The sequence below is a fragment of the Scyliorhinus torazame genome, chromosome 7 (assembly GCF_047496885.1).
Source record: "Scyliorhinus torazame isolate Kashiwa2021f chromosome 7, sScyTor2.1, whole genome shotgun sequence".
NCBI classification, from domain to species: Eukaryota; Metazoa; Chordata; class Chondrichthyes; order Carcharhiniformes; family Scyliorhinidae; genus Scyliorhinus; species Scyliorhinus torazame.
Genome location: NC_092713.1, coordinates 283,343,172 through 283,362,163, shown reverse-complemented (window position 1 = coordinate 283,362,163; position 18,992 = coordinate 283,343,172). Strand labels below are relative to the sequence as shown.

At 52.6% G+C, this 18,992-nt stretch overlaps 1 protein-coding gene across 6 annotated transcripts in view; it reads right to left on the bottom strand.

Moving 5' to 3' along the window:
* Positions 1-18,992, bottom strand: part of sgcd (sarcoglycan, delta (dystrophin-associated glycoprotein)) — an 821,304-nt gene that overhangs the window by 134,911 nt on the left and 667,401 nt on the right. For all 6 annotated transcript variants that reach the window (XM_072512566.1, XM_072512567.1, XM_072512565.1 and 3 more), the window contains one exon: positions 3,760-3,861. In XM_072512566.1, coding sequence (XP_072368667.1) covers positions 3,760-3,861 — 102 coding nt within the window. The remainder of the gene's footprint in view (positions 1-3,759; positions 3,862-18,992) is intronic.

Genomic DNA, 18,992 nt, shown 5'->3' with positions numbered 1-18,992 from the left:
GAAGTAAGATTTGTTTTTAAAATTAATTTTACGGGATGTGGGTGGCGCTGGCTAGGCCAGCATTTATTTCCCTTCCCTAATGGCCCTTCAGAAGGTGGTGGTGAATTGCCTTCTTGAACCGCTGCAGTCCTTCAGGTGTAGGTGCTGTTAGGGAGGGAGTTCCAGGAGTTTGCCCCAGGGACAGTGAAGGAACAGCGATATATTTCCAAGTCAGGATGGCGAGTGACTTGGAGGGGAGCCTCCAGGTGGTGGTGTTCACAGGTATCTGCTGCTCTTGTCCTTCTAGATGGTAGTGGTCGTGGATTTGGAAGATGCTGCCTAAGGAGCCTTGGCGAGATGCTACAGTGCATCTTGTAGATGGTACACACAGCTGACACTGTCCGTGGTGGAGGGAGTGAATGTTTGTGGAAGGAGGAGCAATCAAGGTGGCTGATTTGTCCTGGATGGTGTCGAGCGTCTTGAGTGTTGTTGGAGCTGCACTTATTCAGGCAAGTGGGAAGTTGTGTAGGTATTTGGCCTTGTGCATTTTAAGGAGGATTCCAAGTAGAACATCCCTGGAGCAAAAGAGAAATTGATCACATGAAACTAACTAGACCACCAGGGAAATAGGATACAGAGGCCCAGCGAGTGCACCATGTGAAAATAAAGAAATCAATCCACTCCTCTTGCGTTGGATTATATTCTTTAAGGGACAAATACGTCCAAGCTGTCAGTTCATAAAAATAAATGCACCTGAATAGGGGCAAGAATAATTCCAATCCATGAGCTTAGAGCTATCAGTACTAATTACTTTCCCTGTACAGTCATTAACCAGGCTTTGGAGAAAAGTAAAAGCTACAAGGAAGGACAGATAGCAGCAAGAAATATTTTGTGTTGCCTGTGACAAATTAATTAACCAATTTAACAACTGAATCTTGTGCATTACAAGGGCACAGTAATGTGCTGACCTAGTTTTGAAGCTTATATCTATTCTCGTCTATCACAAAGATAACAAAATTAACTTATATGTCAATTTGATTATATATTCATTTAAACGTTTTAAAAAACTATGTAATCTGAAGCAGGCAGATATAATTATCAGGAAGCGACACCAAATCGCATCCCTGTTAAATAAAGACAGACCGAATCAGAATCTGATTAAGAATAAGAATCACCTCCTATCAGCACTTCAGCTTATCAAAGCTTTGAATACTCTTCTCATTGTGGCTCGGATCAGACAAAAGGTTCATGCAATTAAAAGTTTAGCTTTGTATTAACTTAAAATGAAAGCATGAATTTGGACGTGTACGCCGTCTTTCACATCCTCAGAGCATCTCAAAGTGACATCCTTCTCTTTTTCAAATGTGCTCACTGTTGTAATGCAGAAATGTGGCAACCAACCAGTGCACCGCATGGCCCCACACGTAGCCATTAAATAAATTGCCAAGTCATCGATTTTAGGTGTTGGTTCGGGGATCAGTGTTGACCAGGGATGTCATCCACGTCACTCTTCAAATTGTGTGGGGCCTTTCAATCCACATCTGAGAGCAGGGTCTCGGTTTAAAGTCGGACAGTGAAGCATCCCAGAGGTGCAGCTTTTAGCTTCCTTCGGCCAGGATTTTTCAGCCCCACTGCAGCAGGTTTTCCCCTGGTGGATGCTGCAGCCCATTCAAATGTCCATTGACTTTGGCGGGATCGGAAGATTCCTCCAGTGGGGGGATGGGGAAATTCCAGCTCTATATTCCAGTCCTGTTTGGCCTTTGGTATCCAATCCAGTGCCCTGCAAAATTCTTCCATCACTTCTTATTTCCTAGATTCTGTGGCCCAGGGACATTTGCCTTTCAATGCATTCACATCATCATCATCACTTTTTCTGCTCCTTATAGAACCTGTCCAAATTCCACTACTGTTAGTTCCATGGAAGTAAAATTCAGGCAGGTTCTATGTTGGTATAATGGCGAAGGGACAGGGAGAGAGAGAGTTTCAGATGTAAAGCTCCAAAGAAAAGAATAATTCGAACCTGGCGGGTTGTGACCCAGGGTGGCTGCACCCAAGATGCCAGAGAAGCCCGTGTTGACCGAGAGTTTGGAACTGTATGTTGTTTGGAGGAGATTTGAAGGGAAAAGCTCAAAGAAAGAAATCTCAATCCTAAAATGAATTTTCAAAGCTGTACTCAGACCAACTGGTTAATCTTCCAATTTCTGATCAGTGTCTGCCTTGATTTTATTGGGCGTGGAAGTGGTGGGGAAGGCAATTTGATGTTTGAAGCAGAGATTGACAGATTTCTAATTAACAATGATGGATGTTAAAAGCATTCAAGTGCCCAATCAGCCATGATTGTATTACATGTGGAGCAGGCTCGACGGGCCGAATGGCCTTCTTCTGTTTCTATGTTCCAATTTAAAGAGTTCAGTTTAAATTGTAAGTAACCAGCTTCATGACCCTGTTATTATCAAGGAAGTGACTATTTAAGGTGGAGGTTACGTATTTGTGGTCTTTGTGCAGTAAAGTTCTTTTGATTTAAACCGTAAACCTCGTGGTCTCATTCTTCCGGTAAATGTCTGGGCCCGGATTCTCCGCAACCCCACGCCGAAATCGCGTTTGGCGCAGGAGCGGCGAATCAACTTTCCTGATGGACTCGGGCCAGGCACCGCTCCGGCGATTCTCCGGGCCCCGAATATCCCCGCGTCCGTGAATTTTGCCGCGCGGCTGGGCGGGCCATTGCCAGAGGTCCGCCCAGTGATGCTCCGCTCCAGATCGGCCAAGTTCCCGACGGCGTGGAACTAACATGGTATGGCCGGTCAGGACTCTCGTGTGGCAGCTGCGGACTCAGCCCACGGCCCACTGGTGGGGGTCGCGGGGGATAAGGCACCTTATGGGCGGCCAGGGCATAGATTGGGCCGGTCCGATGCAGCGGACACAGAACTGGAAGTGTGGGGCACGTATCACCAGCCGAAGTTGCGTGAAGCACTTCGGGTCCCCGCTAGCCCCCTGAAGGTAACAGAATTGACTGGTATTTGTCTCTGGAAAAGCGGGAGTGCAACGCCTGCATTTTTACACCGGCGTGGGGACATAGCCCCAATCCAGCCCCTGGATTTTCAGATCCTAACTCTATTAATGGTTCTATATCAATTGGGGGTATTTTCCGGGTTTGTAACAGCAGTGACAAAGAGGATAGCCTTCCTTGTCACTCCATGACACCATTCCAACAGATCAGAATTGCAGCTTGGCGAGATGGTGGTGGACATAGGCTAAAGTCCACAGTATCTTCATTGGCTATTTTAGCCCTATGCTACATGGTAACTGTAATTGTTCAAGCAGATGGTGTAGCTCCATGCCTGGCTCTCTGCTGACGTGGATCCTGTAAAGACAGTCTCTTGCAGGCATTCATTGCCAGGTAGCTATGACAATGTTTATGGATAGGATTGATGGCGTTGATCATCCTGGCATGTAGCACCACTGAGAGAAACACTGTGATAGGTTTGTTTCCAGTGTTAATCATGTTCAAGGACGAACAGATGGTAAAATGACACGTAGTCACTGCACTTTGAACCACCCAAGCAGTATAGCGATGCACCCCCACTACATATTGCTTCTGAAGAGTGGTATAAGTGCCAATAAGGATACTACTTAGATGGTAGTGCTGGTGATGATTGGTTCAGAGCACGCAGATGCTTTTGTGATCCTGTAAAAGTACATCAGGTTTGCATAATAAGCCATTATTCACTGACTGAAGCCAACGCAAGCCTCTCGCCACACATGTGGAGATTCTTCACTTACTTCTCTGGATCGGATTTCTTTGGCATACAAAGGCTGCAAAAACTCGGATGGTCCTTCTAATCGCAGGCCCTTGTCAGTAATTCTGAGTTGCCCCATGCCGTCCTGCAATGGAAAAAGAGGATATTAAAATCCAAACTCAGGAATGCAAGAGAAGAATAAATCATATCTAAATTCCTGCGAGGGGTAAGCGTAATTGGTTCAGCACTAAGGTGCTCAGGTTAAGACTCCATCTTCCCACCAATGCCTGGTCATAAATGAATCCAAGAGATTGCATTGCTTCTCCATTTGGACTCTTTTGAGCAATCAGATGAACAAATAAAACAAATTAAATAAGGGGATAGTCCCTTAAGGGACACTGCAACTAAAAGTAAAATATCAAATGATTAGTTTTTTCTTTTTGAATTTTTCCAATTAAGGGGCAATTTAGCGTGGCCAATCCACCTACCCAGCACATCTTTGGGTTGTGAGGGTGAGACCCACGCAGTCACGGGGAGACTGTGCAAACTCCACACGGACAGTGATCTGGGACCAGGATGTCCTCGGCAGCCTGAGGCAGCAGTGCTAACCATTTTGCCACTGTGTCGCCCCAAAATATCAAATTAATCATATCAAACTCTAATTAAATTGTGTTTCAAGGGTGTTAAATGATGGACCCCAGCCCCTGCGGTGCCCACCAGTCATGGAAAGCTCAATCGTGCAGGTGGACATTGTAATGATATGTAGGATAATATTTGTTTGGAATTTAATAACCGAACTGGAAGTTAGGATAGGTGCCGTATGCAGAGCATCCGACCACAGGTGGCATGGTGACAGGAGAGGTCGCTAGAAGACAGGCCTCATGGTGATCGGATATAATCTCTTGGACAACAGCACAGACAAAGAATCTGGACAACAAGCACAGATGCATATCGAGCAGCTCCTGATTCAACATTATTAATAAGAGTTAACCATAGTTACTGATATTTAGACGCAATATCCAACTGCAATCTTACATCATTGAAACCCTTTAGTGATTTAGTTAATTAATAAACAATTTTGTTCATTTACAAAGCTGCATGTTTTCTGAGCACTTCAACTACAAAGACCTCGCCATCCATGCGTGCAGAGAACATTACAGACATTGTATGCTCCCTCTCCAGGGACAGCCGGCTGCGAACATAACCATGGAAGAGGGGAAGACAATCGAGCTGGACAACCCACCCCACCGTCCGTTGCCTGGACCTGTTCATGACAGGTTTGACCAAGACCAGGGGCAGGCTTTTAAGGGGATCTTCAACCTTTCCTGGCACTCCTCAGCATCGAGTGTGCTTCTTCATTGCATGCTCTCAGGACTGAACCTGGGGCACTGGCTTCCATTAGGCAAAGCAGCTGTCTTTGACATTAACCCTGCAAGTAGTAACTTATCAGTCAAGGAGTGGAACTGTGAACTAATTATTCTATCAACCACAAATCAAACAGTGTCCAATTTGTATCATGATTTAGATAGGTGAGGCCTTCTTCCTTTGGGATTCTGCAATCTTGTCTTTTTTCATTAATAAGAAAGAAGGAAGAGCATTTGATACCTTACCTATTGAACACCGTCTCGCTTTACTATGCTGCCAGAATTTCTGATATCTCCTAACTGCTGGAGGAGACCACAAGATTAACTGTCTAATAATGTTGGACAAACATTGAAATATTCATGTACAAATACCATATTTTTTTACTAATAGAAATAAAAATTACCTAAATGGCACACACACCATGAGCTAAATCAGAGTCAATTGCTTTGCGAGACACTTTAATTATCCAATCCCTTGAAGTGAAGTAGTCTATAAAATTCAGCGCAGTCACTTTCTTAAAGAATTTAGTGAAATCTATTACACACTGAGCAGTTAGACATCTCACTTGGAAATTCCCCAAGGACAAATTCACTTATCAAAAATTCTACTAAGGTAAACAGGAGGGAAATTTGTATGCAAAACAGACACTCTTTGCTGGAAGTAGTCCTGGTCAGGATCAGTATTAGGTAGGGAGTTCAGTGATATACAGTACGGGTGTCTTTCACACACCCTCTGCTAGTATGGTTTGCACTCTGCATCCATTTTAATTTGTGCATGTGTTTCTGTGCCTGGTGCCTCTTACCCATTAGTATGAATGAGTGCTTCCGATTTGCATCCATAAATACTGGTGTAAAATTGCTAATGTAAAACATGAACAGTTTGGGCTTATACAATCTATTCGACCTACAATATCAGCAGACAGAATTAACTCCTAACAGATGACATAAAAATTCTGTTCTGTGGCTCCGCCGAGCTGTTTAGAGTAAGCAATGACCTCAAACTGGCATGCTGAATTGGACCATGACAAGCATGATTGATCTATCTTACAGACCACATTTCACGCAGTCTCCCCTTGTAAATGAGAAGCCGATACTTGACACCATGCTGACTATGGTGCTCCAGTAGCTGCTCTGCAAAGAGCTTCAAGAACAGCAACACTCCAATTTCAAATCTCAAATTTGGGAGAAGAGGGCATTTGCCTCATTTGCAAAAAGGGAATTGGAAAAGCTATGTAGTTCTGCTGCAACTCAATTTATGTTTTGTCCTCGTTTTACTAAACATCATGATGGCAAACTTGAGGAAAAAATTGAGTCCAGAAAAAGCTGATGTCTTGGAAAGTCAGATTGCAATAAAGCACAAGTGTTGCTCCAAGCAAAATAGTGGTAATGTGTCAAAGTTATTTATGGAACTGGGTCTGCATGATAAATCTTAAATAGGATTCTTTTTGTCAAATTATTATAATGTTTTTAAAGAAAAACTTTGACTTTTTCATTATTGCAGCATGAACAAAACAATAATGCTCCCCTGATGTCAGTATTGTATGCAGTTATATAAGCTCTCCCTAACGGATGCACAGGACAGCTGAAAATTCCACTGATATATGGTAGCAGTTATTTTTATGCTGCCGTTGCCCAGTGCTCTGAGCGCATTGCCTAGTGTGGAAAATAAGGGGCACACACTGAAAGATAGGGGAGTTGAGATCATGTTTGAAGAAGGGTCACTCATTGGGAAGCATTAACCAGAGGTGAAAGTGGGCCACTCACTATGAGGACACTTTTCAAAAATCAATAAAATTACATTCAAAGGAACAGCTCATCAAAAGGCATGGGCTGCATTCTCCGCTGCACCGGCAGCCCGGGGATTTCCCGACGGCGTGGGGCTGCCCACAATGAGAAACCGGCTGGCGAGACGGAGAATCCCGGTGGTGCGGCGGGTCGGGAAATCCTGCCCCATGCCTTTAGTATAAAAAAATAAAGGGAACTGGAATCAAATATTCCATGTCAGCCCAAGTGATAAGATACTGTCAAAATTAATCAATGGACTGGTGCTTTTTCCCTGCACACTGGAGGTGTGAGCATTACATTACAGGCAGCATGTACATTAGATCACTGATACTGCACTGATACTGTGTGAGCATTTTATCATGGATGGTAGAGCATTGTTAGAAAAGAGTTAATGTTCCCTCGTACTAAATTTGGAATCGGGGTTTTCATTATTTAATAGAATGCAATTATTGCACCAAATATGGGGATACAGGTGACACTGTGGTGTTGTTGGAAAAGTGACTGCTGAACACAATAATCTTAAAGTCAAAGAAGCCAAGAGCTATTTTCTAGTTCTTATTATAGAGTTACCATCGGAGCTTAATGGTAGCAGAGAACGGTTAGCACTTTTGAGTGAAAACAATTGCAAACTAAAATTTCTTTAGATAAAATATTGTATTCTAACCTTGAAGAGTGATTTGGAGTATGTTGGAAAACAAATGGCTGAATCCAAGTGTAGAATGTTGGGGTGTGACTACCCACCGTTCTTTTCTGAGGGTCAACCCTATTAATGTGTTGGGTACTCTGCTACACAGACGAACCAACACGGTTGCGAATGGTACAACTCAGTTTTATTACTAACATTTATTTACAGTGGTAAACTGGTTACTGAGGTTCGATCATAACCCTAGAATCTGTGGACCTATTCCTAATACTATCTTGTAGTGGCACTCAGCACATGGTGGATGTCTGAGTGGCTTGCTATGAGCTCTGTGCCCTGAGCTGTCTCCTGCTGGAATGCTCAGGAAGTGTTATGTTCCCTGTTTTGTATTGTGTATGCTCTTGCCTGTGATTGGCTGTGTTGTGTGTGTGTTGATTGGTCCGTTGATCTGTCCATCAGTATGTATGTGCTATGATGTTTACCTGAATATCATGACACCTATGGCCAATGAACAAATGTAGTTACCATGTGGACACAGGTTACATCCTTGCCCAAGAAAAAAACAAGGAAATGCCTTGGCACTTACATTACCGTACAAAAGCAAGATAATGTGCAAGGTATTTTCAGAATTGGAGCTGGAGTAATTGGACTTCGATGAAGGTTTGGATACATTATTAACTTTCATGGATAAGATTTACCAAAAGGATGACTTATTAAGTGCTTATGAAGCTTGGTCAATCATAGTAACCCTGTAACCCCACCGAACCTTTTTTGGACACTAAGGGCAATTTGTCATGGCCAAGTCACCTAACCTGCACATCGTTGGACTGTGGGAGGAAACCGGAGCACCCAGAGGAAACCCACGCAGACATGGGGAGAACGTGCAGACTCCGCATAGACAGTGACCTAAGCCGGGAATCGAACCTGCGACCCTGGAGCTGTGAACCAACAGTGCTAACCACTGTGCTACCATGCCGCTCACAAATTTTGACAAATTTTGAAAATCGGAGAATACTACCATAGTACATAATGGAATTTAACAGAGTGTGAACAAGGCTGCAAAAATTGCTCAGTCAGTGCCGATATTTAGGTTATTCGACTGTGCTAAAGTTATAAACATGGATAGGGCTCTTGTTTTGACGGGAGCTAAGTTTGCAGAAAGACACATCCTGCTAGAACATAGGTCAGAGGCTCTGAATATGTTCCTGGGCAAACATTCCTTTCCGGTAAAATCAATTCTCAAATGGACTAACTGGCAATAACAATGGACAACCCAATGTTAATGGGATGGCGAGATGGTCTAGAAACAGGCCGCAAGCTTCGATATGAAAGAAGATGTGTAACTAAAAATAATGAGGACACAAAGTCATTTAACAATTATGGCAGGACGCATGAATTGGGAATTGTCAACAGTAAAATGAGCCGCAGAATCATAGAAATTACAGTGCAGAAGGAGGCCATTCAGCCAATTGAGTCTGCACCAGCCCTTGGAAAGAGCACCCTACTCAAGCCCACAACTCCATTCTATATCCGTAACCCCACTTAACCTTTTTGGCATTAAGGACAATTCAGCATTCCAATCAACCTAACCTGCACATCTTTGGACTGTGGGAGGAAACCGGAGCACCCGGAGGAAATCCACTCAGACACGGGGAGAACGTGCAAACTCCACACAGACAGTGACCCAGCCTGGAATTGAACCTGGGACCCTGGAGCTGTGAAGCAACTGTGCTAACCACTGTGCTACCGTGCTGCCCAGGCTGTGGTCAATTGGTGTTTTAGGTATGATTCAAAATTCCATTCTGCAATAAATATCATATGAGATATGAGAGGATGTTTGAAACTGAACATGAGACAGAAGACTCTAAAGATGAAGACATTAACCAAAGAAAGGGCATTGGGCGGGATTCTCCGTTGGCCGACGCCGAAATCTGGGCATGCGATTGGGCGGAGAATAGCTCCCGACGGTGAAATCGCGGCAGGCGCCAGTGTGACATCGAATCGCGATGCAGTCCATATCAGTTGGTTTCTGGGAGAAAACCCAAAATTCTTTCAATCATGAATGATCATCCTCCAGTTTGGGAGGGTACTACGATTATCTCTATCTTTTCTGAGTATTTGAATCCACTACACGTGGGCAGGAGAGAGTTCCTTGAAGCAGAAATCTCAGAGAAAATTTGGAAAGTTTTGAGGCACAATGTAAGGCCACCAGAAACCACTGTCAAACAGGTAGACATGACATACTATAAAAGAGGTGGATTTAATGAGTGGAAAGGTCCAAGAAAGATTATAGGTACAGATAACAAAACAATCATTTTGCAGCATGGAAACCAGGCTGTTCAGATACACTCATTAAGATTAGTGGGCACAGATTATAAGTTTACGGATTCAAAAGGGGTTATTGAACGTGCTGAGGAAGCAGACACATGTTACAGAATAATGAGGAACAGATCGGCCCAATTGACAAGGTATCTGAAGAGGGACTTGGTAATTCTGACAAACTGGATGAGGCTATTTGTCCCAAAGGACAACTGCCAAAGGTTGGCACTGAAGAAGGATCCAGTCAGTGTAAGGATGCAGCTATCATTGGTGGAGCAGGTAAGACTACTGGAAATTATAACATCTGGTTGAATGTAGCCACCCCCCCCCCCCAACACAAACACTGCAAAACAGCCCATCAATCCCAGATTTCATGGGTGCCCATCTTCCCCCAAGTATGGGGATGACCCGACGTGCCACCCCCAGGGACTCCCTATCTTATTAGGGAGCCCCCCAGGGATCCCCTTAAGAGGGAGACCCTCCCAGGGACCCCCATAATAGAGAGACCCCTGAAGGGACCTTTTAACGGGGAGACCCCCAGGGACTCCATGAATAGGGGGACCCTCTAACTGAAGAGACTCCCTAACCAAAGGAACCCCCTTCCCAATAGGGACCCCCTAACCAAACGAACACCCCACAGGGACCCCTAACTAAAGGGACCTCCAGTTTCCTCCCACAGTCCAAAGTTGTGCGGATTAGGTAGATTGTCCATGCTGAATTGCCCCTTAATGTCCAGGGATGTGTAGGTAGGTTAAGGAGTTAAAGGAATAGGGCGGGGAAGTGGGCTTGGGTGGAGTAATCTTTCAGAGGATCGGTGCAGACTTGATGGGCTGAACAGCCTCCTTCTGCACTGTAGGGATGCCATGATTCTACGACAGCAGCAATCAAGTCAAAACAATGATTTGCCTGCCGCACAGCATCAAAGAGTTATCATTTTTTCGCATTTGATATCCACTTTCATAGCTGGAGGGAAAGCTGTAGGTCACCCAATTAGCATGGCTTCAGTTAGCAGACCTTGCGCTTTGGGAGGATGAAGTGAAGCATGATTCCAGAAACAATTCAAAGGGGAGGATGCCCACTGACTAGCAAAATAATTTGCGATGGAAGTAAATTAGGATAGCTCATTAGCAAACCCATGCACACGCACGCGCACGGGCATCTCGGTAGCATTGTGGATAGCACAATTGCTTCACAGCTCCAGGGTCCCAGGTTCGATTCCGGCTTGGGTCACTGTCTGTGCGGAGTCTGCACATCCTCCCCGTGTGTGCGTGGGTTTCCTCCGGGTGCTCCGGTTTCCTCCCACAGTCCAAAGATGTGCAGGTTAGGTGGATTGGCCATGATAAATTGCCCTTAGTGTCCAAAATTGCCCTTAGTTTTGGGTGGGGTTACTGCGTTATGGGGATAGGGTGGAGGTGTTGAACTTGGGGTCGGGTGCTCTTTCCAAGAGCCGGTGCAGACGCGATGGGCCGAATGGCCTCCTTCTGCAAATTCTATGATTCTATGACTGACAAAGCTGGTCGTATGTCTTTAACCTCCCGTGCCAGCCATAGGAGTGGAAGTCATCAGTCTGTACAGGTAGAGAGTGCTTTGCATATTGACAGCAAGCTTACAAGATCAGAACAAACATCTGCTTCTGCACTCTGCTCGATTGTACTTCCCGCAATGTCAGTTTCCTACTGGTCAGTCCAGGTTAAAATTACCCTCGCACTTTCTGTGCTGAGAATGCCTTAATTGAAATCACAGCGCAGATAGAAGCCCTTCAGCCCACCCTGTCTGTCCTGCCTCTCCGAATGAGCAATTCACCTCACGCCATTCTCCTTTTCCCTGAAACCCTGCACATTCCTCCTTTTCGGATAACAGTCTAACTCCTTTTTCAATGCTTCAATTGAACCTGCCTTCACCAAACTCTCGGGCTGTGCATTCCAAACCTAAGCCTCTCACTGTGTGAAAATGCTTTTTCTCATATTGTGTTTGCATCTTTAGCCAATTGCTTTAAGCCTGGACCCTTTCATTCGCGACCCTTTCATTTGCGACCCTTTCATTCGCGACCCTTTCATTCGCGACCCTTTCATTCGCGATCCTTTCATGAGTACGCACCATTTCTCCCTCTCTACTCTTGTCAAGACCTCTCTTGATTTTGAATACCTCTATGAAATCTCTGCTCAGCCTTCTCTTTCTCCAACGAAAACAATACCAACTTGTCCAATCCATCTTCAGTAATGAAGTTCCTCGGGCGTCATTCTCCGACCCCCCGCCGGGTCGGAGAATGGCCGTTGGCCGCCGTGAATCCCGCCCCCGCCGAAGTCTCCGAAGGGAGAAAAGTCGGCGGGGCGTTAATGGCGCCGCTGCCGCGGAGAATGTCACGGGTCTGCGCAATGCAGCCGATTTTCGGCCTGCCGATATTCTCCCTTCCGGATGGGCCGAAGTCCCGTCGACGTGATGACCGTTCACGTCGACGTCAATCAAACCTCCTTTTCATCGGCGTGACCCGGTGCTCCAGGCTCACGCCGACCAGCGAGGAGGTGAGTGACGGCCTGGGGGGTTGGCTCTGGGCAGGAAATGGCGTGGCCGCAGACTGATTGCCTGAGGAGAGGTGTGTCTCGGCTTGTGAGTGTGTGCGGCGGGGGGGGGGGGGGGGGGGGGGTGGTTAGAGTAGGCTGGGCTCCGGGGGAGTGCCGGGAGGGGGTCCGTGCCGGGGTGGAGGTTGGGGGTTGGGGAGGGGGTCCGTGCCGGGGTGGAGGTTGGGGGTTGGGGAGGGGGTCCGTGCCGGGGTGGAGGTTGGGGGTTGGGGAGGGGGTCCGTGCCGGGGTGGAGGTTGGGGAGGGGGTCCGTGCCGGGGTGGAGGTTGGGGGTTGGGGAGGGGGTCCGTGCCGGGGTGGAGGTTGGGGGTTGGGGAGGGGGTCCATGCCGGGGTGGAGGTTGGGGAGGGGGTCCGTGCCGGGGTGGAGGTTGGGGGCTGGGGAGGGGGTCCGTGCCGGGGTGGAGGTTGGGGAGGGGGTCCGTGCCGGGGTGGAGGTTGGGGGTTGGGGAGGGGGTCCGTGCCGGGGTGGAGGTTGGGGAGGGGGTCCGTGCTGGGGTGGAGGTTGGGGGTTGGGGAGGGGGTCCGTGCCGGGGTGGAGGTTGGGGGTTGGGGAGGGGGTCCGTGCCGGGGTGGAGGTTGGGGGTTGGGGAGGGGGTCCGTGCCGGGGTGGAGGTTGGGGGTTGGGGAGGGGGTCCGTGCCGGGGTGGAGGTTGGGGGTTGGGGAGGGGGTCCGTGCCGGGGTGGAGGTTGGGGGTTGGGGAGGGGGTCCGTGCCGGGGTGGAGGTTGGGGGTTGGGGAGGGGGTCCATGCCGGGGTGGAGGTTGGGGAGGGGGTCCGTGCCGGGGTGGAGGTTGGGGGTTGGGGAGGGGGTCCGTGCCGGGGTGGAGGTTGGGGAGGGGGTCCGTGCCGGGGTGGAGGTTGGGGGTTGGGGAGGGGGTCCGTGCCGGGGTGGAGGTTGGGGAGGGGGTCCGTGCCGGGGTGGAGGTTGGGGAGGGGGTCCGTGCCGGGGTGGAGGTTGGGGTTTGGGGAGGGGGTCCGTGCCGGGGTGGAGGTTGGGGGTTGGGGAGGGGGTCCGTGCCGGGGTGGAGATTGGGGGTTGGGGAGTGGGTCCGTGCCGGGGTGGAGGTTGGGGGTTGGGGTCCATGCCGGGGTGGAGGTTGGGGAGGGGGTCCGTGCCGGGGTGGAGGTTGGGAGTTGGGGAGGGGGTCCGTGCCGGGGTGGAGGTTGGGGAGGGGGTCCGTGCCGGGGTGGAGGTTGGGGGTTGGGGAGGGGGTCCGTGCCGGGGTGGAGGTTGGGGAGGGGGTCCGTGCCGGGGTGGAGGTTGGGGGTTGGGGAGCGGGTCCGTGCCGGGGTGGAGGTTGGGGGTTGGGGAGGGGGTCCGTGCCGGGGTGGAGGTTGGGGGTTGGGGAGGGGGTCCGTGCCGGGGTGGAGGTTGGGGGTTGGGGAGGGGGTCCGTGCCGGGGTGGAGGTTGGGGAGGGGGTCCGTGCCGGGGTGGAGGTTGGGGGTTGGGGAGGGGGTCCGTGCCGGGGTGGGTGATGGGAGGGCAAATGAGTTGGTCCACCTGGCCAGGTGCCAGCCTCCAACAGTTGGACCCATGCGGTCCATGCCACCTGGCTGGGGGGAGGAGGGGATATGGGCAATGATGACATGTCGTCGTTCCCCTCCCCCCCACCAGGTCGTCATGTTTTCAGATCATCCAGCGATGTTGGCCGCCGTGGTGGCAGCCGCTCATGTCTATGTTGCCCTGGATGAGGAGGAGGAGGAGGAGGAGGAGGAGGAGCGTGCCAGAGAGGCGGCGCAGGCTGCCGCTGAGGGGCAGGCGGCAGCCGCCCAGGCTGGAGGGACACCTGACCGACAGGACGAGGAGGGGGAGGAGGACGTCGCGGCCCCACGGCAACGGAGGCACCCGAGGGCGCCCCGTGTGTACCGGCCCCGGCAGTCATACCAGGACCTCACGGACCGGGAATGCAGGAGGAGACTCCGGATGAGCCGGGAAACTGTGGCACACATCTGCCACCTGCTGGCACACCTGTCACCGCGTGGCACTGGCGGGGGACACCCTCTCCCCGTGTCCGTCAAGGTTACGGTGGCCCTGAACTTTTATGCAACGGGGTCATTCCAGGCACCGAGTGGGGACCTGTCCGGCATATCACAGACATCGGTGCACCGGTGCATCCGGGCAGTGACAGATGCCCTTTATGCCATGGCGCACCGCTACATCCGCTTCCCCGTGGACCGGGCCAGCCAAGATGCCCGGGCCGTGGGCTTCTCTGCCGTTGCCGGGTTCCCCATGGTCCAGGGCGCGATCGATGGGATGCACGTCGCCGTGCGGCCACCTGCAGATAACAGGGCCGTGTTCACTAATAGGAAGGGGACCTATTCGATGAACGTACAGGTGGTCTGCGACCACCGCATGATGATCCTGCACGTCTGCGCCCGTCACCCAGGCAGTGTACACGACTCATTCGTGTTGTCGCGGTCATCCATCCCCGGCATGTACGAGGGGCGCCATCCCCGGCTGAGGGGCTGGTTGCTGGGCGACAGGGGCTACCCATTGCGATCGTGGCTGATGACGCCTATACGGAGGCCACGCAATGAGGCGGAGAACCGCTACAATGATGCCCATGTAGCGACAAGGGGAGTGATCGAGAGGTGCTTTGGCGTGCTGAAGATGCGTTTCAGGTGCCTGGACCTCTCTGGGGGCGCCCTCCAGTATCGGTCAGATAGGGTCGGCCGCATCATTGTGGTGTGCTGCGTCCTGCACAACATAGCCCAGCAGAGGGGCGATGTGCCGCAGGCAGAGGAGGGCGGAGTGGAGGAGCAGCAGGAAGAGGCCCAGTCCTCCCCAGATGAGGGGGATGGGGGCAATGGTCAGGGCAGACGGGGTAGACACAGACGGGTGGCTGTCCACCGTTACCGGCTGGCCCAGCGGGCACGGGACAGGCTGATAGCCGTCCGCTTCACTGACTAGATGGGCGTGGGAATCGGGTAGTATGGCCACAGACCGCACACCATGACAACAGCCGACCACCCACACCCCCCACCCATCCACCCACCCAGCACCCTCACCCCCCTCCCCAACCCCACACACCCCACCCGCATGCACACCACCCCCCCACTCCCAATTGCCGATCCACCGGCGGCACAACGGGCCGGGCTCACCCGGTAGGTGTAACATTGACTTTAATAACCAAAGGAGTTCATGCATGTGCCCTAGCGCCTAAAACTCATCTGTGCCCTGCACCCGTGCCAACTTACTCAGTGTCTAATTGTTTAGCCTTACGGGCCCTTTGACTACGTCTACGTGGTTCCCCAGACGGTACAGCAGAACTGGAGGTGGACTCCTGTGATTCCTGCCCTCTGACACTGGATCCCTTTGGCGGCCGTTTCCTGGGGCGTCCTGGCCTAGATGGGCCAGGCTGCGGCCCGGGCGACTGGGATGGCGAGCTGCCAGCCTGTCCTGCCCGTTGCCCACCCGATGCACCTGGGACGGAAGGGGGGGAGTCCGAGGTGTCGCGGTGTACCGGGACCTCCCCTACAGAGGGAGCCGGGACGGACCACACCACCTCCTCCTCCCTCGGGGTGCCCGATGGCCCCCAGGCCTCTACATGGGTGGGGGATGCGAACGGACTGGCCATCCGACGCGCCCCCGACATCTGGCGCTGCCAGTCCTGGAGGCCCGTGCTGGTATCGACAGGGGTCTGCAGGTTTGCAGCCATGGAGCCCAGGGGGTTGTCGAACCCTGTCTGCGACAGTGCGACGCCAGCTCGCACATGGCCACTGGCGCCGATGCCCTCAGCGATGGCCTGCTGAGACTGGGCCATGGCCTGCAGAGACTGGGCCATGGCCTGCAGAGACTGGGCTATGGCCTGCTGAGACTGGGCCATGGCCTGCTGAGACTGGGCTATGGCGTTGAGCGCCTCTGCCATCTGGCGCTGGCACTGGCTCATGGCCTCCTGTGAGAGGGCAGCCATTTCCTGGGCCACAGACGCCGCCTGCACGGAAGGCCCCAGGCCTCGCAAACCGTTCCCCATGTCTGACACCGTCGCACCCATTGCCTCCACCGCGGACGCCACCCGTGCGGTGTCAGCCTGGGTGGCACGCATGACCGGGACCACTCCCAGCTCCTGGACGCGGGTGGACTCCTCCACCTGCGACCGCAGCCGCCGCAAGCCACCCGTCACCCTATTCGCTCGTCTCCGTGTCGGTGGTTGCATCGGATCTATGTGTGGGTGTGGTAACTGCAGGAACCCGGGATCCATCTGGGCGGCAGATGTTCGCTTGGCCTGGGCTGCCCTCCGACCGCCCGGTCCCTCTGCTGCTCCTACCTCCACCTGCTGTACCGGGACGGCTGTGTTGTGCGCACCAGTGAGTGTACCAGACGCCTCATCACTAAAGTGCCCAACCGTGGTGAGTGTTTCTGCGATGGTGGAGGGTGTTGGTGACAGCAGTGGCGTTGTGTCGTGCTCTTCGTCCCACTCTGAGTCCATGGCACTTTGGGGTGGGGGTTCGTCTCCACACATCCACTCTGAGTCACTGTCCGGTATTTCGTCTTCCCGGGTAGGGGTGTCCTGGGTAGTGGTGTCCCGGGTAGTGCTGTCCCGGGTAGTGCTGTCCCGGGTAGTGCTGTCCCGGGTAGTGGTGTCCCGGGTAGTGGTGTCCCGGGTAGGGGTGTCCTGGATAGTGGTGTCCTGGGTAGTGGTGTCCTGGATAGTGGTGTCCTGGATAGTGGTGTCCTGGCTCGGATGTGACGGGGGCCTGTGGCTGCCCCCCTCATCGCTGGGTGGTCGCTCCCGCACGTGACGGGGGTGTCGTCTCCCTGTTGCTCCAGGTCTCTCCGTCTCCCGTGGTCTCCGAGGGGCATCCTGCGGGCGTCGCATGCTGGAGGGTTCGGGTCTCTCCGTCTCCCGTGGTCTCCAAGGGGCATCCTGCGGGCGTCGCATGCTGGAGGGTGCGGGTCTCTCCGTCTCCCGTGGTCTCCGAGGGGCATCCTGCGGGCGGTCTGCATCTGCGGGGATGGGTGCCTGGACGTTTGGTCCTGCGATACACAATGAAGCATGCATGGTTAGACATCAGGCAGTGATCAGGTGATACGGGAGAGGGGGATATAGGGGAGGGGGGATATGGGGACGGGCTGTTGGTGGCTCACTTGCTCGTGGGGCCCCGACCTCTGCATCAGCAACCTCCCGGTCCTCAGGTCCGCCAGCCAGTTCCAGGGCCCTTTCCTCGTGTACGGTCAGTGGCCTCTCATCAGCGGGCCCTCCTCCAGTCCTCACATGCTCCCTATTGTTGTGTGCGCGCTTCTCCTGGGGGGGGGGGGGGTGGCAGGGGTAAAAGGCAACAGTGTTAGGCAGGTATATGAATGCACGCCATCGGTTGCGCGTGCATTACAGAGGTTAAGGTTAGGGCTGGATTCACTTGGGGATATGGGGGATATGGGGGAGGGGGGATATGGGGGAGGGGGATATAGGGAGGGGGGGATATGGGGAATATGGGGGATATGGGGGAAGGGGGGAATATGGCGGATATGGGGGAGGGGGGATATGGGGGAGGGGGGATATGGGGGAGGGGGGAATATGGGGGATATGGGGAGGGGGGATATGGGGGAGGGGGGATATGGGGGATATGGGGGAGGGGGGATATGGGGGAGGGGGGATATGGGGAGGGGGGATATGGGGAATATGGGGGATATGGGGGAAGGGGGGAATATGGGGGATATGGGGGAGGTGGGATATGGGGGAGGGGGGATATGGGGGAGGGGGGAATATGGGGGATATGGGGGAGGGGGGATATGGGGGATATGGGGGAGGGGGATATGGGGGCTATGGGGGAGGGGGGATATGTGGGAGGGGGGATATGGGGAGGGGGGATATGGGGAATATGGGGGAGGGGGGATATGGGGGAGGGGGGATATGGGGGAGGGGGGATATGGGGGAGGGGGGATATGGGGGATATGGGGGATATGGGGGAGGGGGGAATATGGGGGATATGGGGGGGTATGGGGGAGGGGGGGATATGGGGAGGGGGGAATATGGGGGATATGGGGGAGGGGGGATATGGGGGATATGGGGGAGGGGGGATATGGGGGAGGGGGGATATGTGGGAGGGGGGATATGGGGAGGGGGGATATGGGGAATATGGGGGAGGGGGGATATGGGGGATATGGGGGAGGGGGATATGGGGGATATGGGGAGGGGGGATATGGGGAGGGGGAATATGGGGGATATGGGGGAGGGGGGATATGGGGGATATGGGGGAGGGGGGATATGTGGGAGGGGGGATATGGGGGAGGGGGGATATGGGGAATATGGGGGAGGGGGATATGGGGGAGGGGGGATATGGGGGATATGGGGGAGGGGGGATATGGGGGATATGGGGGAGGGGGGATATGGGGGAGGGGGGATATGGGGGATATGGGGGAGGGGGGATATGGGGGAGGGGGGAATATGGGGGATATGGGGGAGGGGGGATATGGGGGAGGGGGGATATGGGGAGGGGGAATATGGGGGATATGGGGGAGGGGGATATGGGGGATATGGGGGAGGGGGGATATGGGGGATATGTGGGAGGGGGGATATGGGGAGGGGGATATGGGGAATATGGGAGAGGGGGGATATGGGGGAGGGGAGATATGGGGGATATGGGG